Raw genomic sequence first — 21,645 nt, forward strand, 5'->3', positions numbered from 1 at the left:
CGACATCGACAATAAGAAAAAGAAATCAACTCTAGCAGGAGAGTAGAAAAGCAAAAAGGACCCCAGTCGATCAGCCCACAGCCCACAGTCGCTCATTCTGATATAATATCTTCTCATGGTTAACGGTTACGGTACCAAGAGGATGACGATCGCCGGGCAGTTGAGAAACGCGAGTAGACGGACCAATCTAGGTGGAAGCAATTGAAGTTAGCAATGATGAGCACGCAACCAGTAGAACAAAGTTCTAGATACCCCGGGCCAGAGGAGGCAAGGGGGCAGGGGGGGTTTAGCTACAGGGAAGGACCCATACCACGTTCAGTACTCAGACCGAATTCGGATGCCATATTAACGTAGCCTTCCGGTCCGGTATTGGCGTTATTCTTGCGAATGGACTGTACGTTTATGTCGGCTGCATCGCTCTTCCAGGACGAGCGACTGGTTGATTCGTCGTGGTTAGCTACCGCCGATAGAATGGACGGTGGAGGGGTGGGTAGGATAGGATATTTTCCTTTTCAGAAAAGAAGATGGTGGTGAAGAAAGGGGGGGAAATGAGAGAACTCACCAGTACACACAGCGAATGCCAGCACTGGAAGACGTCCGAGACGCAGCGGCCCACTGGTCAAAACACTGCTTGTGTAGGTTATTACCGCATGCCGCTTTGCACCAAACGATCTTCTCTGTAGCTTCGATCATCTCTTGGAAGCAAATCGGGCAATCTCCGTCAACTGGTTTGCGATTTCCGTTATTTTCTTCAGCTGAGGGGGCGGGACGGGTTAAGCTTAGAGAGGAGCCTCTCAGAATCTCGCATAGTTCCTGCGTTAAAGAGTAAGTAAGCTGGGTTCGAGGCCATCGGGCATGGGTCATGCTCGATTGGCAGTACCCATTGCTGCGTACCGAAGAGAGGAAGGCGAGTTGGTATTGAAGATGCGCAGGTGCTTTGAGTGCGTGAACAAGGACTTCAGATGCCATTAGTAAAAGAATAGAACAAGAGATCAAACAAAGGAGGGCGGTGCGGCATAATGATAGTGATTGATTGAATAGGAGCTGTCGAATACGAAATTGCGGGTACATGGACTCACCGTAGCAGATGTGCTTGCACTGATTGCCCTTCGCACCGTCAGGGCAGTCGCAGTAGGGATCCTGTTTGATGGTCGTCTTGTAAAGATTCCCCGTTGACCCAACAACATCAAAGGATATCTCTGGGACTTCCTCGGTCCCACCTACCTCATGACCGACAATGAACATCCTGAATACTGGGGTTAGCAAACGAAGAGCGAAGAGCAAACAGCAAACAGGAAAGCATGGAACGGATCGTCAGTGGTGTACACACCTCGTTTGCTGGATTCGGCCCAAACGCTCAAGGTATGAGACAGGTGGGTGGGCGCGCCATCTGCGTAGACGACGCTCAGGGGGGGCTAGCAATTGGAGAAACACTCGCTTCTATATTTGTTGTTCGCTTTTTTGGCTTCTTTTGTGGAGATGGTGCATCTGCCGTCAGATCGATGACAGGCGCCGCAGCTCGTGGCTGGGGAAGAGAAGTATAAGTGTCATCGATGGCTCTTTTCTTTGGCGTTTTGTGTACAGAACCGACGCCAGTGGGTTTGTTGGCTCGGTGAGGGTGGGGTGTTGTGACTGGCCGGGGAATTGTATACAAATCAGTGCTTGCAGTGGCATCACTTCTGGCAGGCGCGTTGCCTCGGGGGGCATGGACATTGCTGGAATTGGCCATGTTTATTTTTTGAAATCAGATCCAATGAGTGTGATAAATTGGAAAGCATCCATGGATCCATAAGATGGTCAGGAGCAAACAAGGGAAAGCGGTGAGACAGGAGAAGTGAAGTGATTGCGAGTGGTGATTGTTGTGATGGTGACTGGTCGAGTGGTCGAGCGGGTGAAGTTGAAGCCCAGGATGACGTAATTAGAGATCCGTTACTTTCAGCATTACCAGCATATCTACAGTATGTAGTATAGTAACTATATACTATATAGCACATGTATACTGGTAGTAGTATCGCAGTGCAGTATTAATTGCCCTTGCTCAAAGCACAAGACCCTTGGAATCGACCAATAATGGAGTTTAAGTTATCAACATGAAGGAGGCTACTTGTAAGCTACTAACTAGTACTTACTAGTTAACTATAACTACTAGGCAATAGGTGTGATCATACTCAAACCCATATATCTTAATTTCAAGCTTCAATTGAACTGTATCAATAGTGAGATAATTAAGTCACTTTAAACTCAATGGTACCCGACTTCTCCATAGATAATGACATGTTCCGCCTTGAATTCGATATCATACTCAGCCAGTCGGTTGACCAGCCATGCCACTCCTGAAATGGGGTAGCCCAGAAGACTCTTTGTAGTCCCTGACAAAATATATTCATTAGCAATCTAGACATGCCAGCGAGCCAGTCTAGCGGGTGAATGTTGAGAGCAATCTTTTCAGTAAACAGCCGGTGAGCGACCAACCGATTTTGCCACCCAGCTTGTGAGATATCCTACCTCATTAGGCACAGGAGCGCATATCACGGAATCCCCGAGCACCCCTAGTGTATGGGGAATAATCTCAATGTCCTAATCTCTCGACAGGTGATTTAAAGTGCCGATGTTATGGAGAACGACTGGGGAAAAGGTCAGTCGGATAGAACCCGAGAAGAGGAACCTCTTTACTATTCGTTCCTCAACACAACACGCCCGACTCAACCCCGACCTATTTTCCATCCCCCTCTCACCCCCGATGTCAAGGAAATTGAAGCATTCTAAATCGCGGGGGACCTCAGAGTCCAAGAATCCCAGATTGAATTAGGTTGATCGCCATTGGTTGCCCTGTCGAAGCCCCTGTATAAAGGGATGGATCTGTCATCACTCTTGGTCAAAATTCACCCTAGTGGTTTGTTTTCTCCAGCTTCCACAATGGCTGAATCCAAGAAAGACCTCGCGGCTGAGGTGCCTGTGCATGTTGAGCATACCGATGGAGTTCAACAGAATCACGACGATGTGTTCGGCGAGATCTCTGACGATGGCCCCAACTTCCGCAATGTGAGTACATCATGGCTAACTAATTCCCACTATGGATAGCTAATTTGGCTCTAGGTCGGCTTTATTGGAACGATCATTCTCATGATGAAGTCTCAGATCGGTCTCGGAGTTCTCGCTATCCCATCTGCTTTCGATACCCTGGGCATGGTCCCAGGTATCATCTGTCTGTTTGTCATGGCCTTCATCACTACATGGTCTGGGTATATCATTGGAACATTCAAATTGAAGCACCGAGAGGTTTACAGTATTGACGATGCTGGTGGAATCATGTTTGGTTTGCCTGGTCGGATTTATCTGGCCACTGGGTTCTGTCTTTGTATGTCCTGGTCCAGTTTTTTTTTCAACCTACCGAGGACCAGAGAGCTAATCGATTTCCATTCCAGATTATATTTTCAATAGTGGATCAGCTATTCTCAGTCTGTCCATCGGCATGAACGCAGTGTCTAGTCATGCAACCTGTACCGCTGTGTTTGCCGCCGTCGCAGCGATCGTCGGGTTTGGCTTCAGTAGCATTCGGACCTTAGGTCGTATTACATGGCTTGCATGGGTTGGTCTACCCTGTATTATTACTGCCGGTATGTATGTCTAGTAAAAATATGTGAAACAGGAATTGACCTAATCTAGTTATTATTGTCACGATTGCGGTTGGAATACAGGATCGTCCTGCTGCAGCACCAGCAACAGATGGCCCCTGGGTGTCCGATTGGAAGGCTGTTGGCAATCCATCTTTCGCAGAAGGAATTGCGGCGGTCTCCAGCCTCCTATTCGCTTTTTCCGGCACGCCTGGTATGCAGGAAACTCCAACATGATCTCCTATCATGAGTACCGCGGCAGCATGCTAATCTCTCTTTCAGGATTTTTTTCCATTGTTTCTGAGATGAGAAATCCCGAACGATACCTCGCAGCTATGGCTGCTTGCCAGGCCGGTGTCACTGTTGTATATGCTGTCATTGGTGGTGTGATCTACTATTACTGCGGTAGTTACGTTTCTTCACCGGCACTCGGTTCAGCTGGCGGCGTTATCAAGATCGTCAGCTACGGATTTGCATTGCCCGGGCTTCTCGGTACTATGACAATTGTTACACATGTAAGTCACTTAACGGGAGGAAAATATGGAATCATGCTAATTTTATCTACTTCAAGATACCCTCGAAGTTCATATTCGTTCACCTATTGCGCGGCTCTAGGCATTTAAGCAGCAATACGCCCACGCATTGGATGAGTTGGTTTGGGTGCACATTTGGCGTGACGGTGATAGCCTGGATCATTGCCAGTACGATTCCAGTCTTTAACGCTCTGGTATCCCTTATTGGTGCATTGCTTGGGCCGGTCCTCTGTATTCAGCCGATGGGGGCTATGTGGCTATACGATAACTGGGAAAATGGTAAGGGCCAAAAGAAGACCAAAAGTTGGATTCTTGGCGCTGTTTGGAGTGTTACCCTGGTAATATTTGGAACGTTCCTCATGGTGGCTGGAACATACGGTTCAGTTTTGAGTATAATGACCGCCTATATTGAAAGCGGAGGCTCGGCGGCTTTTTCGTGCGGCGACAACTCCAATTCTACGTGACAGAGCGGACTCGGAGTGTGGTGAATAGACCCTCCAGGACTGATATTAGAGATATAGATATAGAAAGAACCTTGGAAGAGATGATTCATAAAAATTGAGCAATACTATAAACTTGAACCTTCAAGTTCTAACTTGAATTATATATCTCTACCACTTGGGCAGTACTGGCTTGGACTCGTCGTACTAGTACTAGTACAGCCCACCCCATCACCATGACTCCGAGTACCTACCTACTAGTACTCGTATACATGGATGTCATGATAGATCACAATCATCCATGATCACACTGCCCAGGTGTATACTTCAGGGCTGCTGTATCCCGTGACTCCAACTCCCCGCAAAGTGACCGCCCCCGCCCCCGCACAGCTTGGAAACTTTGGAACTTCACTCCAACTCCAGTTGAACTCCAATTATGCCAGTGCCGAAGAATTTGAAGATCAAATGTTGGTCAGTAGTAACTGCGGGATTCAATACTCGGTACCCACTGCTAATACAATATAGTGACCCCTGTCGTCTGCTTCACCATAAATGTGAGTCTCCGAGTCCTCTCCACATTGCCCATGGGCCATGGCAATAGCACCTTTTTCTGAAGCTGCTTACCTTTCTCTCCCCCCCCAAGGCGACGGCATTCTTCCTCAATGCGGGCGATGCACTCGGACTGGTCGGACATGTGTACGAGGCAAAAAGGAGACACAATTCAGGCAGGTCAAGGGACCGGGACAAGGGCCGCGAACTCGATTCCCACGCAATCAGGTGTGGCTCCGACCGCCGCCGCGAGGTGAGACCCGTCCCATACATAAGAATCGCCGCGACACCAACTGACTCGACCCGCTTGACTTCAGTGGATTTTGTTTTGGAATCCGGCAATGGGGAACCCGACGATGAAACCCAGCCGCTGATTGATAGCGAGTTCCGAGTCGCCAATGGAGAGCTGAGCCAGTCGGACAACAGGCCATCCCCGGGCAGCCAGGGCCATCTCTCCCAGTCTTTGAGCGCCCAACCAGCTCGTTCGGAAGAGGAATCAAGACGGCATACACACCGGACCAATCGAGATGGAAAGCAACATCACCCACCTTTCCACCCGACCGGTGTACGTCGCGAGTTGCGACCAGGTCGACGATCCTGGCCTTTGAGAGACCCGGAAGAGGCCTACCTATTGAAACACTTCGTGGATCGCATCGCGTCCTTTGTGAGTCCATCCTTGCTTGTCAACGAGGAGGCTCTTCGGATTCTGACCGGCTTCAGTTTGACTGCACAGATCGACAACAACATTTCGCGGTACATATCCCTCACCGGGCACGATATTGCGACACGTTATTCAACGCCCTCATGGCCCTCTCTGCCCGTCACTTGAGTTGTACTACGACCTTTGATCCATATGTATCAGATCAATACTACCAGGCCTGTTTAGAGACCCTGATTCCCGCCTTAAGCAATCACAGGGTCACAATGGATGACGATCTGCTGGCCGCGACTGTGATCCTCCGGCTACTGGAAGAATTCGATGGTGAGTGGTGGAACCTTGCGCCTGAAACTTGAACCCCATACGGAGTATAGTGAGGTCCGCGCTGACGGCGATCGGTAGTCCCACTGGCGGGATCGGATCTTCGTGGTCATTCCTTTGGGACTAAAGCATTCATTCAGGGTCCGCCGCCCTCCACGACGACGACCCCAAGTCTACGACAGGCGGTATATTGGAGTGGACTTCGACAAGAGATCTACAATGCCCTGAGTTTACAGCAAGCACCGGATATTGACTTGAGCTCCCTTCACTCCCTGTTCACTGCTCTGGGACCCGATGCTGGCGATTGCGCGTGGGCAAATCAAGCAATTGCGCATTGCGCTGATGTTCTTCTATTTTCGTTCGGCGACGGGCCCCGTTCGGTGGCGGTGCATGAAAGCTTGCAGCAGAAGACTGAACAGTGGAGCGACGCGAGGCCAGCATCGTTTGACCCCTATTTTGTAGGTAGTGACGAGGTGGAGATAGGTGCAAACTTTCCCGACATTCGTTTCAGTTGTCCCTGGCACGGTAGGTGATCTGCTCCCCAGGCATCAGCATTGTTCAAGCTGGCCGGATTGCAAATGTATGAGCCTAATTGTGAACCGATTCCTGCAGCGATTGGCAACCAATACAACGAGCTGGCCCGCATTCTGCTTTCGGTGCATAACCCCGGACATCCTACCGTGGGTCCCTTGCGGCGACGGTTTGTTCAGGAAGCTGATGTAAGTTGAGCCCCGTTGAGGATTATTGATGATGGATGCTGATATTCCCCGGCCACAGTATCAGATCCGCAAGGGGGTCTGGACCGTCTGTGGTGTGGCGTTGGCTAACGACGCTGTGCCTCCAGCGATGGTAGTGGGGTGCATGGCAATCCATCTCTGTAAGAAGCGACGATCGACAGAAATACATATTTGAGAGAGAACGTAAGCTGAACGTTGACAGGTGGCAATCGATTCACGGATCGGCAGGAACAAGAAAGGTTGATCCAAATCCTGATCCGCACCGACTCATCGCACGGATGGCCAACTCATGCGCTGCAACGCCAATTGCGGGAGACCTGGGGGATGTCTTGAAGAGGATGTGAGGCGAGATAAGAGAAATCGAGACAATCTACAGAATACGGAGTATCCGTATGCCAGAAAAGATGGGAATGGACAGCCAAAGATGGACGGCCAGAGACTATTACCAATCTCTCAAGGAGCACGCAATTCGAACTGCGACTGGGCCCTGACTGTGACTGTGGCCCTTCATGATGATGATGATGATGATGATGACAGTTCGCATTGACAGGTGGCAGCAAAGGGGGGGCCACAAGACGGCAAGCGAACAAGCAAAGCCAGAAATCAAAACAAAAACAGAAAAAGAAACAGCCCCAAAGTCAAAGCCGAAGGGGCGGCGAGCTTGATATTTCCGAAGCGAAGGCATGAAATTGAACGAACGGAGACCGCCGTGGGAACTGCAGGAACCATCACAGTAGCTAGGAATGCCGATCTGCGCGCCTTGTTGCGCCCCCAAGTGTGACGAGAGGGAGGCGGTGGGGAAGCACAGAAGCAGAGCGTATCGAATGACAAGGCAGAGCAGCAATGCACAACAGCCTTTGCCCGGTGCAATGTCCATATGTAGATTCAGATCGAGAGTGGTGGCCCCTTCAACAGAGGACTCGCCCCCCCGAGCGCGCACGGTGATTGTACCAAGTTTCCAGAAGTGGAGAGTTGAATTGTCAAATCTCCCGTCGAGGACCCTGGGTCGCGTCCAGGCATTCAGTCAGAATGCACTGCGGTTGGATGATGAGGGATCCACCCCCTGGACGATCGGCTCGGCGCGGGAGAGTGCGAGCAGGTCGTGATCCGTGTGTACGAGGAATGGATGCTGGAGGACGGGAGAGAGCTTCATCCAGAGAACCGCAAAGGCTCATAGCCTCTTTGGATCCTGCTTTACAGTGGAATTGAGCTGAAGAGGGTGAATTGGAAGCGTATATAACAGAGCAGAAGGGGGGTGTCGAGGGGGCCAAAGTGCGGGAGGATTGATTGTTCCTCTGCTGGATACCCCTGAATGATAATGCACTTACGACGACGCTACTTTTAGCGCGTTACCTCTCCAGGTTCAAGGTTCCACCTGGGAGGCCCTTTCGTTCTGTCTCTTCCAGAACACTCAGTTACTTCCTCCCCCGCAGTTCTCGAGTATCGACTTGCGCAAAACTTCGAAGCCCGGGCTGCCTGCCCCAATCCCTTCAATGATCTTTATCGACTGAAGTCAGAATGGCAATGGAATCGGGCTTTTTGCCCACGATAAAATGCTCCAACTGTGGATGCAATGTCGAGATCTTCGCCATGGGGGACCATATCTGCACGAGCATCGAACATGGTGAGTCTCTTCTGTGCCAGACAACCACACCCGCTCGACTTCATTGGAGTATACTGACTCCCCTTCGAATAAAGCACCGATGACGGCGATCCTTTCACCACCCCCCTCTGCGGGGTTCGATGAACCAGACCGATTGACAACGGCCATGGCCACCAAGTTTGGACGAGGCGCACCCCCGCGCATCGATCCTACTGTCGCAAGTACGTGAAGAAGTTGAATGGGAGAGAAAAACAACGAAAGCGCAATGAAAATAACCATCATATACTGACGGTTCGCAGATAATGCATTTCTTCAACCGAATATTCCAACGCCGGCAAGCAGTATTGGCTCCCATATGCCATCTCCTCTCTCAGTCTCATCGGCGCCTCGATCCCCTGTCCAACCCTACCCACGCCAGATATCCCCCGATGACGATTCGGTCCTGAACCTAGATAATGTCTTCTCATTTCCCATGCCGGGCAATCGATCTCCCACTCGTGTGAGCACACACGGATTTTCAATGTCAACAGAGACCACAGCACGCTCCCCAGCACCCACCCCATCCCCACGATATGGATTGGGCCTAGATTTGGTCCCGGAGGAGGTACAGTTGCCCCCAAGTCCACTTCCTCCGGCTCCAGAATCAACCGAGCAGGCCCATCAACGAAATGAATCAATGTTCAGCCAGAGTAGTTACCGCACCTCACTGGCCAGCACACGATATGGCAGCTCTACGGCGAGATCGTCAACCAATAGCTTCTCCCGTGGCTTCAACCAGTTTATCGATGAGACTCCGCCGTTGCCACCAGCGCCACTACGGACGCCAAACAAGTCTTCTTTCCCCCGAGACTCGGAACTATCCGTCAGTTCATCATATCAGAGTGACGGCCAAGAACCATTTGGAGGGTTTGACTTTGGAATTCCAACCAATCCTAACCCGAGTGGTTTACATGACCTCCCTGAAGAGCGTTCCCCCGAGGAACCAAAAGCCAGTCCAACCCAAGACTTTCCACTGCCGCCTCAGAATCATCTTCATCCCGCAGCTGCAGCCTTGGAGCCTGTTATTGACACCCAACGCAAGAATTCCGACGCTTCAACTCATAGCGCCGTCTCAGTGACGAGTTTTGCGCGTGCTTTAGGATTGGAGGGTCAAATGCAGAAAGCCGAGAGCTCAGTGTCCTCCGAATCATCCCCGTCAGAAGCCAACAGTGGCAGTTCAATGTCGAGCCTCCCCTCCGATACCAGTCTCAGCCGGTTTAAACCCAATGATCCCCTGAACCTCAGTCCGCTCGTCGAGGAATTACCGCCGCGCACACGACAAACTATTCTGGAGCTGCCGGGCCGCATTCGAAACACCATGGACGAAGTTCCGCCCATCCCAGCTGCTTTCTTTAGTCCCGATTCGCCCACCGACCCGGCCATTAACCAGGGCGGCTTGTCATTGATTGCGGAAAAGCACGAAGATCCCTCCTCCCCACAACCGCCACCATCAGACCCGCCTTCGCCGCGACGACCATTGCAGCGAGCCGCCACAACTCCGATTCCCCGTCCACCGACTCGCTCCACGACTAGGTCCAAGGGCAGTTGCAAAGGATGCGGAGAGGAAATCACCGGCAAGTCCGTCTCCTCTTCGGATGGTCGCTTAACGGGAAAATACCACAGGGGCTGCTTCGTGTGTTTTGAGTGTTCCTCTCCATTCCAAACAGCCGATTTCTATGTCCTCAACAACAAGCCCTATTGCGCGCAACATTACCATGAGCGGAATGGCTCTTTGTGCTCAACCTGCCACAACGGTATTGAGGGTGAATATCTGGAGACTGTTGAGCGTACTGGCGCCCGACCAGACCGTCGTCGATTCCACCTCGATTGTCTGCAATGCCGAACCTGCCATGTTATGCTCAAAGGCGACTACTTTGAGTGGAATGGCGGCGTTTATTGCGAACGAGACGCACAGCGCGCTTCAAATGCCTATTACCGACCACCACCAGGAGCCGGGGGACTGGCCCCCCCCCGGGCCCCCAGGTAGACGACGACCTACGATCGGTGCATCGCCATTATCACAAATACAGACTCGTGGATATCCTCCCGCTGGAGGGTACCGTCCACCACCTTCTCCTGCACCATCCCAGGGAGGACTCCGACCCGGCCCACGTTTTCCTTCGGGCGGTGCTAGACGATTCCCTGAGCGACGAACGACAAAACTCATGATGATCTGATTATAAATGGGTCCTGCACATTGACACCCAACCTTTCCCGACCCTGTGAGCCTCCAGAGGGCTCCAGACTTTCTTCTTTCCATTTTCATTCCCATTCACTCGATGTTCCAACTATTCCCCGTCATCAGATCATCTGGAGTGCCACTCGCTTTATAGACCGCATTATACCCTTCACACCCTGCTTTCATTCATTCGGCTGGTGCCACCTGGCGTTGATCGTTGCTTTTTGCCTTGTCATCCCACATTTTGGACCTATATACTCTTCACCTGTATTTCCTTCTTTTTTTTTCACCCCTGTACAAGTTCCTATGCATTTGCTTGTTCTGGGCAGCTATCTGGACCGGTGCCCAAGGCTTTTTCTAAGGCATTTCATATTGTTTGCCTCCTTGCGTCTTTGGACACGGTCATGTCGATATGTTTAATGTCTAATCCGTCAGTTCGGTGCTTGGATGGATGGCGGCGCTCTTCACATTTGGTGTGTACAAATCTTTTTCGAACGAGTACAAATATTAGGACAAAACAACCGAAATTATATTATGGATCATGACAGCGTCAAAACGTAAGTGTAAGTGTAAATGTAAAGGTCAATGTTCAAAGAGAAGAGTTGGTTTGAAAGCTCTTCTGTGTTCCCGAGATTGCTCCTGCTTCGTAACCGGGAGATGCAGTCCACTACAGCCTGCGAGTGAATGCCCACCCAAAAAGCACGACGAAGCCAGTGGCGAGAAAGCACTGGAGCCGTTGGGAGAAAGTAAGTCTATCGAGAGATGGATCTTGGTCCTTCAAAGCCGGATCAGTCTGTTCTTTCTCCCACCCTTCGCAGATTTCCCGGTAATGCACGGGCTCATCCGTGATCACACCGTCTACCTTGTGTCGAAGACACCAGCGCATCAGGTTGGGGGCATTAACAGTCCAGACATAGACCCGCCGGTGAGCGGCACGGGCTTCCTCGAGAAATCCTCGACCGAGCGGACCCATGAGAACCTTTTGGTTGACGTTGAAGGAGATGCGGGGCACATGCATAAATTGACGCGCGTAGCTCAAGTCGAAGCAGATCAGGCTCATCGCATATCGAGGAAGGTATTTGGTGCATGCGTCGAAGTATCGAGCCGACCAGCTGCCCAGAACAACTCGTCGATGCCAGTCGGGGCCGATGGTGGGGATGGGCACGGATTCGACTACCTGGGCGATGTGTTTTATGATGGTATTTGGATCATTGTTACGCTGGGCTCATTGATTAGCACTGGCACACCTTTTGACTATGTATACTCTATGGAATTCAGCAAGATCCACTTACCTTGATATCCAGCAGAATCCAGATATGTTCACGACCGGGCTGTCGTAGGAACTCCAAGACATCCACCAGACGTGGCATCGGTTCGTGCGGCGCCATCAGTGTGCGGAGGGATTTCAACTCAGCCCAGTCGCAGTCGGCCACTTTCTTCTTGACCCCGAAGCATCGTTTCAGATTCGCATCCTGTAGGGATGAGCAATACTACTTCTTTTTCCTTCTCCGTCATTCACCAGACGAGAGCACGCTCACATGGGACAACACAACCACTCCATCCCGCGAGAGATGCAGATCCAGTTCCAGCGCATGTGTACCGGCCTTGATGGCTTCGTCGATTGCACAGATGGTATTTTCGGGAAATCTTCCCTTGTAACCCCGGTGACTTATGGTTTGTGGTAGATCGGAGTCGGAGTGGAGGAAGTGTGCTGGGTAGAGAATCGGATTAACGCGAGCACCAGAAGGGCAAGCTTGAAAGAAAGAGCTGACCTGGGGTAGTTGGATCGCCCACCTCGAGGGGGGGGACAGTCTGACATGGTGGGAGGTGGTGTGTGAAAGAGGGAGCAGAGAGAAGAGAGGGAGCGTTGTGATGTTGTTGTGTGTTGATGCGAAGACGGTGAGAAGGCGGAGATAAACCACTTAACCCCGCCATGACATCGCCATAGATTTTGGTCAACTCTTCTTCTCTTTCTCTTTCTCTTTCTCTTTCTCTTTCTCACTGCCATATCCGAGAAAAGGTATTCAGTGTCCTTATTCACCCTCATCATGCAATCCGTCATTCAACCCCAGAAAACCGCCCTCATCACCGGCGCTGCTTCAGGCGTGGGGTATGCCATCGCCAAGCTCTGTAGAAGCAAGGGCATGCATCTGCTGCTACTGGACATTGATCATGAGAATCTCGCCAAAACAAAAGCAGCATTGGCGGAGCTCAATTCAAGTTTGATTACCGAGGCCTTTGTGCTCGATGTAGCCGACGCGGCCCTATGGAAAGAAACCACTCGCCAGATCGCTGATATCGTCCAAGATATTGACTTGGTGGTGTTGAATGCCGGAAAGGGTTATAAACCTCAGGGAACCGATACTGGGCGTCTCAAGCCGTGGCTGGATGGCAATTATTGGGAGAAGGTCAGTTTCTCTCCCTCTGTTCCTTTTCTCTTGCCGCCCTGGCTGACCTGATTCTTTCTGCCCACAAGACTTTCAATACTAATGTTCGAGGCCCACTGAATGGACTGGAAGCTCTTCTTCCTGTTTTGACGGCCTCAAAGAATAAGGCTCCCAAATCCATTGTCATCACCGGCTCCAAACAAGGCATCACGAACCCGCCCGGGGCCGGCAACCCCGCATACAATGCATCCAAGGCGGCGATCAAGAACCTTACGGAGCATCTCGCCTTCGACCTGCGCTCCGATCCGGCCACGGAGAATATCTCTGCACATCTCTTGATCCCCGGCTGGACGTGGACCGGCTTGATGGGCAATGTCGGACCTACCGACGAGGCGGAGGTTAAGAAGCCTTCCGGAGCTTGGTATCCAAGTCAGGTCGCCGAGGAGCTAGCCAAGGGACTTGAAACGGGGGCATTCTACATTGTCTGCCCAGACGGAGAAACCGATCCGGCTCTTGACCAAGCACGGATGAAATGGGGTAGCGAGGATGTTGTTGAAGGACGACCGGCACTCTCTCGCTGGGAGAAGAACTGGAAGAATCGGGCCGAGGAGGCCATTCAAGCCGATGCGAGGACCCGGAGAGCTTAATCCAGTTAGCTTAGAGTATATACGGTGTAAAATCAACAGCCGAATAAGCAACATACCTTAACATTGACATCCCTTCAAGTTGAAATTGAATTACTCGTCCTAAGATGATCGGCCTGTGCCGCGGCTTAGCTTGATGTCGGGCACCAAATTGGGATTAGAAGGAGGTCTCGGTAGTCGCAGAATACGAGGAATTTCCAAGTTCAAGTTTGTGATGACTCAAATTGAGTCAAGAAGAGTCAGGTTCTATCGGAGTGGTTATCACCTGGTATACTAGTAGCTCTATAAAGATGGTGTTTAGCCAGCCCAAATCTCCATTCAATTAATCGATTCGATTCCTTCGATTTGCTCTATTCAGCTCTCCTCTTCTATACAACAGGTACAGCGTAAGTAATCACCTACCACCTCCCCAAATTCTTCTATGATGATACCTTTCACTCGCCGATATGATCCTGCTGGATTGCTTAAGCCGGCAGGCGCTTGATTCCAACTGGTTCTGAGAGGATACTTTGCTCCACTATCCAGAGCGAGCCGAAACTATTTGACCCCGGACAAGACTGATGCCCGGATAGGCTGGAGGAATACTAGTGGTCGGTCGGGGTGGGTTCGGTGGAGAGTTCAAGTATTCAAGTACCCACGGCATCTCAAGGTACGATACTCTGACTGATAGGGTATGAGGTAGAAAGATAGGGCATACACGGCCAACTACTAGGGAAATAAAAGATATACCTGAAATTGCCAGTCATAATTCTACTCGTAAATTCCCTCCACTCTTTCCACTATTCCCCACCATTTTCGTCTGAGCGGCATGATGAGCATGACGATGGTTGAATGCAACCCTAACGACTTGCCGCAATCGGCATTTCCAGCCACCCCCCCCCCCCCCCCAATGTCCATCTTGAAAGACTAACTAACCTTAATTGGTACGGTGGTGTTGAGGAAACCCGCCACTGGAATAATCGTAGTTATGTCTCGAGGAAAACAGGGAGGGAGAGGGAGAGGAGGGTATGTGAAACACGATTAGCGGTATCAGAGTCTTGACTCGTCGTCTTTTTTCCCTTCTCCCTTGAGTCCGAGGCATGCAGGTTTATCTTAAGTGCTTCCAGCTGTATGGAGGGCTCCGGGTGTCGTACCTTGATAATCTGTCCCAACACCTCCCCCCCCCTTCCCCCGTATTCCAATGGATCCCTCGGCAAAGACCCAGATAAGGAGCCAGTCCCCGGATGCAACCGTGCGGCGCAAGTCCGATACGATCGGCGGTGCCCCAAGAGTCCAGAGGACCCTCTTTCTCTCCTCTCCTCTGCTGTCGCAGGCTTCCCCGTTGCCAGTCAATGCGGAGAAACGTGGGGGTGACATTGAAAGTCTGTGATCGTGATGCAACATCCCTTTGCAGCGCCGCAAGGTGCTCCTACTAGCATGATAAGGCCCTGATCTGCTGTCTTGCAGAAGCTTAGGCGCGGTCCTTGTTTCCTCCTCTCTTCTTCTTCCTCCTCTTCTTCTTCATTTGTTTCTTTTCCTCTGCTCGCCTGTATAGCAGCTTGTAACGTCAAAAGTACAAGTTTGCCCGCCAACCTCCCTCCCCCCCTTCCTTTCCAATATGGGTCACACTCCGCAACCGTCGCTGGACGACACGACCAAGAAGACGGCCACCACCGGCAGTGCCGATGAGCCCGATAAGCTGCAAGGTATTGCATCGGTTCCGGGCGTGGTGGACGAGGTCACCCGCGTGGTCGATCACAAAGCCGAACGAAGGCTATGTCGCCGGTTCGATATTCGACTCTTACCCATTTTGGCCGTGATGTGTAAGAGCCGTTCCTCCTTTTGATATTCGAAGGTAGCCAGTGAATTGAGGCGGTCGCTAATTGACGGTATTTGATGCTTCTAGACCTTTTCAATGCCCTCGATAAAGGAAATTTGGGTAACGCCAAAACCGATGGAATGACCGAAGATCTCCATTTCAAGGAGAATCAGTATAATCTGCTGCTGTCCATCTTTTTCGTCCCTTTCGTCATCTTCGCACCGCCATTCTCCATGCTGGGCAAGAAGTTCAGCCCGGCTCGCACGTTGCCCGTGATGATGTTCTCCTTCGGTTCCTTCACTCTGCTCTCATCAGCCGCTAACAACTTTGGTGGCATCTTCGCTTTGCGTTGGTTCCTGGGCATGTCCGAGGCTGCCTTTTTCCCTTTGGTGATCTACTACTTGACCACCTTCTATCGTCGTGGTGAGCTTGCCCGCCGATTGGGTATATTCTACGCGGCTTCCAACATCGCCAACGCCTTTTCCGGTCTCATTGCTTTCGGAGTCTTCCAGATCAAGGGCTCGAGTCTGCCCAACTGGCGGTATCTGTTTATCATTGAGGGTGGTGTGACGGTCATCTTTGCCGTCTTTGCTTTCTTCTATTTGCCTCGCAGTGCGGCCGAGGCGACATTCTTGAGCGAGGAAGAAAAAGCCCTTGCCTTCCACCGAATCCAAGTTGATTCGTCCGCCGTGGTGAATGAAAAGTTCCGACTGCGCGAGGCCCTGGGGATCTTCAAACACTTTTCCACGTATGTCTTTCTGTGCATTGAAATCTGCTTGGGTGTCCCACTGCAGGGCGTGGCCCTCTTTATGCCCCAAATTGTCGCTCGACTTGGCTATTCGACCGTGAAGACCAATCTCTACACCGTAGCCCCGAACGTGACGGGCGCAGTGATGCTGCTTATTCTGGCTTTTAGCTCCGACTTCGCCAAGCTGCGTTCGCCGTTCATCGTGCTGGGCTTCCTGCTCACCTTCTGCGGGTTCGCAATCTACGCCTCCATCAATGATGTCCAGAATAACCTGCAGCTGGCCTACTTTGCCACATTCATGATGACTTGGGGCACTTCGGCACCTTCCGTGATGTTGAGTACGTGGTATAACAACAACATCGCGCATGAAGGTCGTCGTGTATTGTTGACTAGTATTGGTGTTCCATTGGCCAATCTGATGGGTCTGGTTGGCAGCAATGTATTCCGTGAGCAAGATGCCCCAAAGTACATGCCGGCATTGATCACCGTCATGGCCTTTGGAGCCACCGGTGCCTGCCTGGCCGGTTTACTGGGACTCTACATGTGGATGGACAACAAGCGTCGGGATCGTAACGAAGGAGTGACAATCCGCGCTCGCGATATTCCGACCGAGCGCATGCGTGATGGCCCAGCATCGGCCGAGTTCCGCTGGTTCCTTTGAGCCAGCCAATGTGATATGAGGAATGTATGTAAATCTGAAATAATGAATTGCCAATTGTGTATAGTCCAGCCGAGTCCCACGTCATTTCATCTTCCCCGGGGTCTTCCCCAGAAACCCCGGACCCATCCATCCCACACACTCCTGTCCCCAGTGTCTCCACAGTCGGAGGAACCGCGAGACACTTGGTACAATAAACTGGAAACTGGGGACTTGGTCCAGATGGAGAAGTCCGTGAGCTCCGGTCGGCTGGAGGATATAAGCGAGTGGCAGCAGGTTCCTAAGTTCCATTTCCAGGGCCCACCATTGCTCCACTCGACACGACGGTGGGGAGGCGGCAGCCTTCTCAAAAATCTCAAAAGTGAAAGTCGGAAATCGGGGACCGGGGGGTTCAATTCTGCCTGACTTCAAGCTTGGAGTAGACGAGGGTCATGTTCAGCCATATTTGAGACAGGCCGATTTTCAGGTTGCACAACCAGCAGTTGGCCTGGGGACATGCATGCCTTCACCGCTGTTCGAAGGGGGCAGTCATGTGTATCGCATCTGCAACTGAGTGGGACAGAAATCTTGAAAAGGAGGAGGGAAAGGTTTAAAGACGAGAAGCACCTGAAATTTTGCATTTCGAGGAAGTTTCCAACGCAAAATCCTCCAAAATTACCCCCAAAATACATCAAATAACCCATCTTCGCCATGTCCAACCCCGGTCAAATCTCGCCGCTACCACCAGTGACCCGGCATATCACCGGCCATAATGCCGCCGGCAAGGCGATCGTACAGTCCTCCACGCCCGGCAATTGGAAATCGTATGAAGAGAGCCAGATGGCATTCAATGTGGTCTACACAACCTCCCAATTCCCGGCAGACTTGAACCAGGACGCGGATATCGTCGCCCATGACAAGGTCCAACAATCCGGCAAACTAGGACTGGTCAATCCCAAAGGTACCGTCTGCCGTATTGTCGATTTCGCCCCGAACAATAAATGTGTTGTCCACCGTACGCAGAGCCTTGACTACGGGATCGTTTTGGAGGGCCAGGTGGAAATGGTGGTGGAAGAGGGTGATCCGGTGCGGATGCAGCGTGGAGATATCGCTGTCCAGAGGGCCACAATGCACGGCTGGCGCAACCCAAGTGAGACGGAGTGGGCACGCATGGTGTTTGTTTTGCAGGATTGCCAACCGCTCACAGTGGGCGGGGTGGAAATGAAGGAGGAGTTGGGAATCGCGACCGGCGTGCTCAATCCGAGTGGGAATGACCAGTAGTGTAGCGCTGGCGTACATCCGATGCACAATGCATTCCTTTCTTCCATCGCGGTCGGAGTAGACTGTGGAAACCCCGATAGTAACTAGGTATATGTTTCGATATCTGCGTTTGTCTTTCACTCTTCTATTGGATCTTGATCACAACCTTGCCGAAGTGACTGCCGCTCTCCACGAACTGGAAGGCCTTTTGGGCCTCGGCGAAGGGGAAGACCTGATTAACAATGGGATGGATTTGATGCGCTTCGTAGAATCGGATCATCTCCTCAAATCGGTCTTTGGGTCCATTGATGATACCCTTCAGGGTCACAGTGCGCCGCAAAGCCAGGATGTTCACGTTCAATCGGTCATCTTCTGCGTCCACCTTGCCAGAAACGTAGCCAATGCAGTCGATTAGTCCACCAAAGGCAATACAGTCAAAGCTTTTCCGCAGAGTTTGCGCTCCACCGGTTTCTAGAATGATATCTGCCCCGTGATTGTTCGTGTATTGCATCACCTCGGCTTCCCAACCGGGCGTCGTGCGGTAGTTGATGGTGTGGTCGGCACCGAGCTGCTTGGCCTGATCGAGTTTCGCATCTGATGAGGAAGTGATGATCACTGTCAAGGTTAGCGGTTATACATCTCTAAGTCAAGATCTAAAGCGGACGGGCACTTTGCACTAACCCTTAGCGCCGGCAGCCTTCGCGATTTGCAATCCGGAGATGGCCACTCCTCCTGTGCCTTGGAGGAGAATATACTCGTTCTTGCCACCACTCTCGCCAATGGGTCTCATTCCATTGATCGACATCCAAGCAGTGACAGCTGCAATGGGCAGCGTGCAAGCTTCCTCATCAGACAAATAGCTCGGGGCTTTCACCAACCCGTGTGCGGGGAAGACCCGGTGGGTTGAGAGGACGCCATTGAGCGGCAGTCCGATGCTGCCAGCCAATTCCTTCTCAGTAACTTGTCCAGTCTGATGCTCGGGCAAAAATGTAGACAGAACGCGATCCCCCACGGCCCATTGGCTCACACCGGAGCCAATCTGTATGACTACTCCGCACATATCCGAACAAGGAACGATGGTGGTATCTTGGTCGGCGCTCTTGTGGTGTTTGTATTCGCCCTTGGTGACTAGGACATTATGTGTTAGTGAATTTCTCCATAGCATTCACATTTTGAGGCCCAGGTTGTACTCACCTTCCACGTCGCGATAGTTCAGAGACACGGCACGGATCTCCACAAGCACCTCACCAGCTCCGAGAGAAGGCATCGGGGCCTCTATCTGTCGGAGACTGTCGATACCTTGAAGAGATGTTATCCATTGCCGAACTGACATGATGATTGAGTGAGGGTTGGAAAAGGGATCAAACTTCCAACAAAAAAAAGAGGATATGGCAGGTCAAAAAGTTGGCTGAGGTTGTTTTGGAGTCGAATTGGATACGCTTTGTCAGCAACATTCCCAATATGAAAATCACGAATATTCAACTGGAACTGGGGGTTGAAAATTACTAAAATCTATGGATATAGGAAAGAATATTTGAATATATTTGCTAGGTCATGCCTATCATAATATTCTTTCATACTCATAGCATTTAGAGCACCGACATTGTTGATGGGGGATTTTGTCACAACTTGAGCCATGGTCTATAGTTACCGCATTTACTTCCCATGCATGGTAAGGTTATCTGCAAGAATTGTCAAAGATGGAGCAAATAGACACTCAATATCCGAAATAGACAGTTAATACTGATTCAATCCGATCCATTCCAGATGAAGAGGGGTTCCGACAGGGAATACCCCAGGAAATACTCCGTAGAGAGGGGTTTCCCCGCAAACTAAACATCAGAAACGCGGGAGAAATACCACCATTTTACCCATTTTAGCCGATAAATGGGACGGATTTGAGATATAAGTCTCGGCTGACGGGGTGAAGATCAAGAAGAATGAATAATAAGAGCAATAATAACAATTAAGCTAAGTTCAAGCTTCAAGGTAGCTCGGTCCACTTCTCTATAATGATGGCAATGTATTGGAGATACCTCTTGGTGGCGCTTGGTCTCATGGCCAATAGAGTGGATTCATTACCAAGTCTTGAACAAGTTGGTCGTTCAAATGAAAATGATCATTGGGTTGGAATCTGGGCAACAATGCCTCAACTTGTCGAACCCGCAAACCTCCCACCAGCGCCTTTTGTATGTCACGCAGACGACAGAGACCACTGTTGTTAGTTCTAACAATGTGTATAGAATGGCTCCGATGGTGTGTTTTACAACACTACTCTTCGTCAGACTGTTCAAGTTGGCCTAGAGGCAAATAAAATTCGTCTGGGGTTTTCTAATGCGTTTGGGGTTAATAATCTCAACATCACCAGTGCGGCTGTGAGTCGAGCATTCGAAAGTCAAGCCGGAATCAGTACACTACAGTCAGGATCTACGCAAAAATTACAATTCAGCGGAAAACCGAGTATTTCTATCCCCAACGGCGGTCTGGTTGTTACGGACCCAATTGAATTTCCGGTTCAGGCCCAGTCGGTTCTAATGATCGATCTTTTCTTAGAGCATGGCCAAGACGGCTTTGCTATCACGGGTCACCCTGGCAGTAGGACTACGTCGTTCATGAGCATTGACGACCAAGTTGGGGAGAAAAACCTGACCAGCAACTCTGTACAAAGTACCGAACATTGGTGGGTGATATGATTTCGGAATCCTTTAAGGAGAGGGGCTGAACGCCAGTCACAGGTACTTTATCAGTGCAGTCGAGGGGCTTTTGAACGAGAAGTCTAGCTCCTTTGCCATAGTCGGCGATAGTATCACAGATGGTCGAGGAAGCACAACAAATGCCAACAATCGGTAAGGGTGACTTCTTGAATTCTGCTGTTGATACAAAGCCTTCGCGAGATGTGTTACTTATTTGACGAATCAGGTGGCCAGATCTGTTGCAGAAGAAATTAAATCAGGGCAAAGCTACAGCGAAAATCGCGATTCTTAACCAGGCAGCAGGTGGAAACCGCATCTTGCATGATGGCCTGGGACCTAATGCTGTCAGTCGTATTGACCGAGATGTATTGGCACAGCCTGGGATCAAATATGCGATGATATTCGAGGGTGTGAATGATATTGGCGTTGCAGGCCCGGATATCGACTCCCAAGCTGAGATTGGGGATCAACTGATAATGGCCTTCCAGCAGATTGCAAGAAGAGTTCAAGCAGCCGGAATATTATTTGGCGGAGCCACAATTACACCATTCGGGTCACCGGCAAGCTCGAATTACACTCAGCCTTACTCGGATTCGGAACGGGAAAAAACACGACAAAGAATCAATTATTTCATCAGGAATAGTGGAATATTTGACTTTGTACTCGATTTAGACCGTGTTGTACACGATCCGCAGAATAAATCTGTCCTTTTGGGGAAATTTGACTCAGGAGACCATCTCCACCCCAACGAAGCGGGATATCAGGCGATTGCTGATTATTTTCCATCTGATTTTCTCCTGTGAGC

The 21,645-nt window shown here is 50.8% G+C and overlaps 11 protein-coding genes across 11 annotated transcripts; 8 read left to right on the forward strand and 3 right to left on the reverse strand.

Moving 5' to 3' along the window:
* Positions 1 to 290: 290 nt before the first annotated feature.
* On the reverse strand, positions 291 to 1,245 carry N7481_001235 (RING finger domain protein; the record flags this gene model as incomplete). The annotated part of the gene is made up of 2 exons (XM_057260454.1): positions 291 to 435; positions 563 to 1,245. The coding sequence occupies 2 exons, from the start codon at positions 1,243 to 1,245 to the stop codon at positions 291 to 293; spliced, it is 828 nt and encodes a 275-aa protein (XP_057128286.1).
* A 1,671-nt stretch (positions 1,246 to 2,916) lies between these two features.
* On the forward strand, positions 2,917 to 4,611 carry N7481_001236 (uncharacterized protein; the record flags this gene model as incomplete). Its single annotated transcript, XM_057260455.1, has 6 exons — positions 2,917 to 3,042; positions 3,097 to 3,358; positions 3,426 to 3,617; positions 3,667 to 3,828; positions 3,897 to 4,129; positions 4,186 to 4,611. 6 exons carry the CDS (start codon positions 2,917 to 2,919, stop codon positions 4,609 to 4,611), a joined length of 1,401 nt encoding a protein of 466 aa, XP_057128287.1.
* Positions 4,612 to 5,023: 412 nt separating this feature from the next.
* N7481_001237 (uncharacterized protein) lies at positions 5,024 to 5,965 on the forward strand (the record flags this gene model as incomplete). Its single annotated transcript, XM_057260456.1, has 3 exons — positions 5,024 to 5,054; positions 5,113 to 5,141; positions 5,231 to 5,965. 3 exons carry the CDS (start codon positions 5,024 to 5,026, stop codon positions 5,963 to 5,965), a joined length of 795 nt encoding a protein of 264 aa, XP_057128288.1.
* Positions 5,966 to 6,060: 95 nt separating this feature from the next.
* Positions 6,061 to 7,185, forward strand: N7481_001238 (uncharacterized protein; the record flags this gene model as incomplete). The annotated part of the gene is made up of 5 exons (XM_057260457.1): positions 6,061 to 6,118; positions 6,197 to 6,640; positions 6,728 to 6,834; positions 6,893 to 6,992; positions 7,055 to 7,185. The coding sequence occupies 5 exons, from the start codon at positions 6,061 to 6,063 to the stop codon at positions 7,183 to 7,185; spliced, it is 840 nt and encodes a 279-aa protein (XP_057128289.1).
* Positions 7,186 to 8,442: 1,257 nt separating this feature from the next.
* On the forward strand, positions 8,443 to 10,481 carry N7481_001239 (LIM domain-containing protein; the record flags this gene model as incomplete). Its single annotated transcript, XM_057260458.1, has 3 exons — positions 8,443 to 8,476; positions 8,551 to 8,676; positions 8,755 to 10,481. 3 exons carry the CDS (start codon positions 8,443 to 8,445, stop codon positions 10,479 to 10,481), a joined length of 1,887 nt encoding a protein of 628 aa, XP_057128290.1.
* Positions 10,482 to 11,340: 859 nt separating this feature from the next.
* Positions 11,341 to 12,492, reverse strand: N7481_001240 (glycerophosphodiester phosphodiesterase; the record flags this gene model as incomplete). Its single annotated transcript, XM_057260459.1, has 4 exons — positions 11,341 to 11,892; positions 11,966 to 12,145; positions 12,212 to 12,384; positions 12,468 to 12,492. 4 exons carry the CDS (start codon positions 12,490 to 12,492, stop codon positions 11,341 to 11,343), a joined length of 930 nt encoding a protein of 309 aa, XP_057128291.1.
* Positions 12,493 to 12,721: 229 nt separating this feature from the next.
* On the forward strand, positions 12,722 to 13,707 carry N7481_001241 (SDR family NAD(P)-dependent oxidoreductase; the record flags this gene model as incomplete). Its single annotated transcript, XM_057260460.1, has 2 exons — positions 12,722 to 13,081; positions 13,150 to 13,707. The coding sequence occupies 2 exons, from the start codon at positions 12,722 to 12,724 to the stop codon at positions 13,705 to 13,707; spliced, it is 918 nt and encodes a 305-aa protein (XP_057128292.1).
* A 1,594-nt stretch (positions 13,708 to 15,301) lies between these two features.
* Positions 15,302 to 16,911, forward strand: N7481_001242 (putative MFS transporter; the record flags this gene model as incomplete). The annotated part of the gene is made up of 2 exons (XM_057260461.1): positions 15,302 to 15,515; positions 15,590 to 16,911. The coding sequence occupies 2 exons, from the start codon at positions 15,302 to 15,304 to the stop codon at positions 16,909 to 16,911; spliced, it is 1,536 nt and encodes a 511-aa protein (XP_057128293.1).
* Positions 16,912 to 17,598: 687 nt separating this feature from the next.
* Positions 17,599 to 18,168, forward strand: N7481_001243 (cupin domain-containing protein; the record flags this gene model as incomplete). The annotated part of the gene is made up of 1 exon (XM_057260462.1): positions 17,599 to 18,168. One exon carries the CDS (start codon positions 17,599 to 17,601, stop codon positions 18,166 to 18,168), a length of 570 nt encoding a protein of 189 aa, XP_057128294.1.
* A 124-nt stretch (positions 18,169 to 18,292) lies between these two features.
* N7481_001244 (zinc-dependent alcohol dehydrogenase family protein) lies at positions 18,293 to 19,480 on the reverse strand (the record flags this gene model as incomplete). Its single annotated transcript, XM_057260463.1, has 3 exons — positions 18,293 to 18,762; positions 18,829 to 19,275; positions 19,342 to 19,480. The coding sequence occupies 3 exons, from the start codon at positions 19,478 to 19,480 to the stop codon at positions 18,293 to 18,295; spliced, it is 1,056 nt and encodes a 351-aa protein (XP_057128295.1).
* Positions 19,481 to 20,291: 811 nt separating this feature from the next.
* N7481_001245 (SGNH/GDSL hydrolase family protein) lies at positions 20,292 to 21,643 on the forward strand (the record flags this gene model as incomplete). Its single annotated transcript, XM_057260464.1, has 4 exons — positions 20,292 to 20,336; positions 20,391 to 20,827; positions 20,883 to 20,993; positions 21,067 to 21,643. 4 exons carry the CDS (start codon positions 20,292 to 20,294, stop codon positions 21,641 to 21,643), a joined length of 1,170 nt encoding a protein of 389 aa, XP_057128296.1.
* Between the last annotated feature and the right edge of the window lie 2 nt (positions 21,644 to 21,645).

Source organism: Penicillium waksmanii (assembly GCF_028829765.1).
Source record: "Penicillium waksmanii strain IBT 27052 chromosome Unknown utg000001l:1.0-4852451.0:1.0-4856178.0, whole genome shotgun sequence".
In the NCBI taxonomy this organism is placed as follows: Eukaryota; Fungi; Ascomycota; class Eurotiomycetes; order Eurotiales; family Aspergillaceae; genus Penicillium; species Penicillium waksmanii.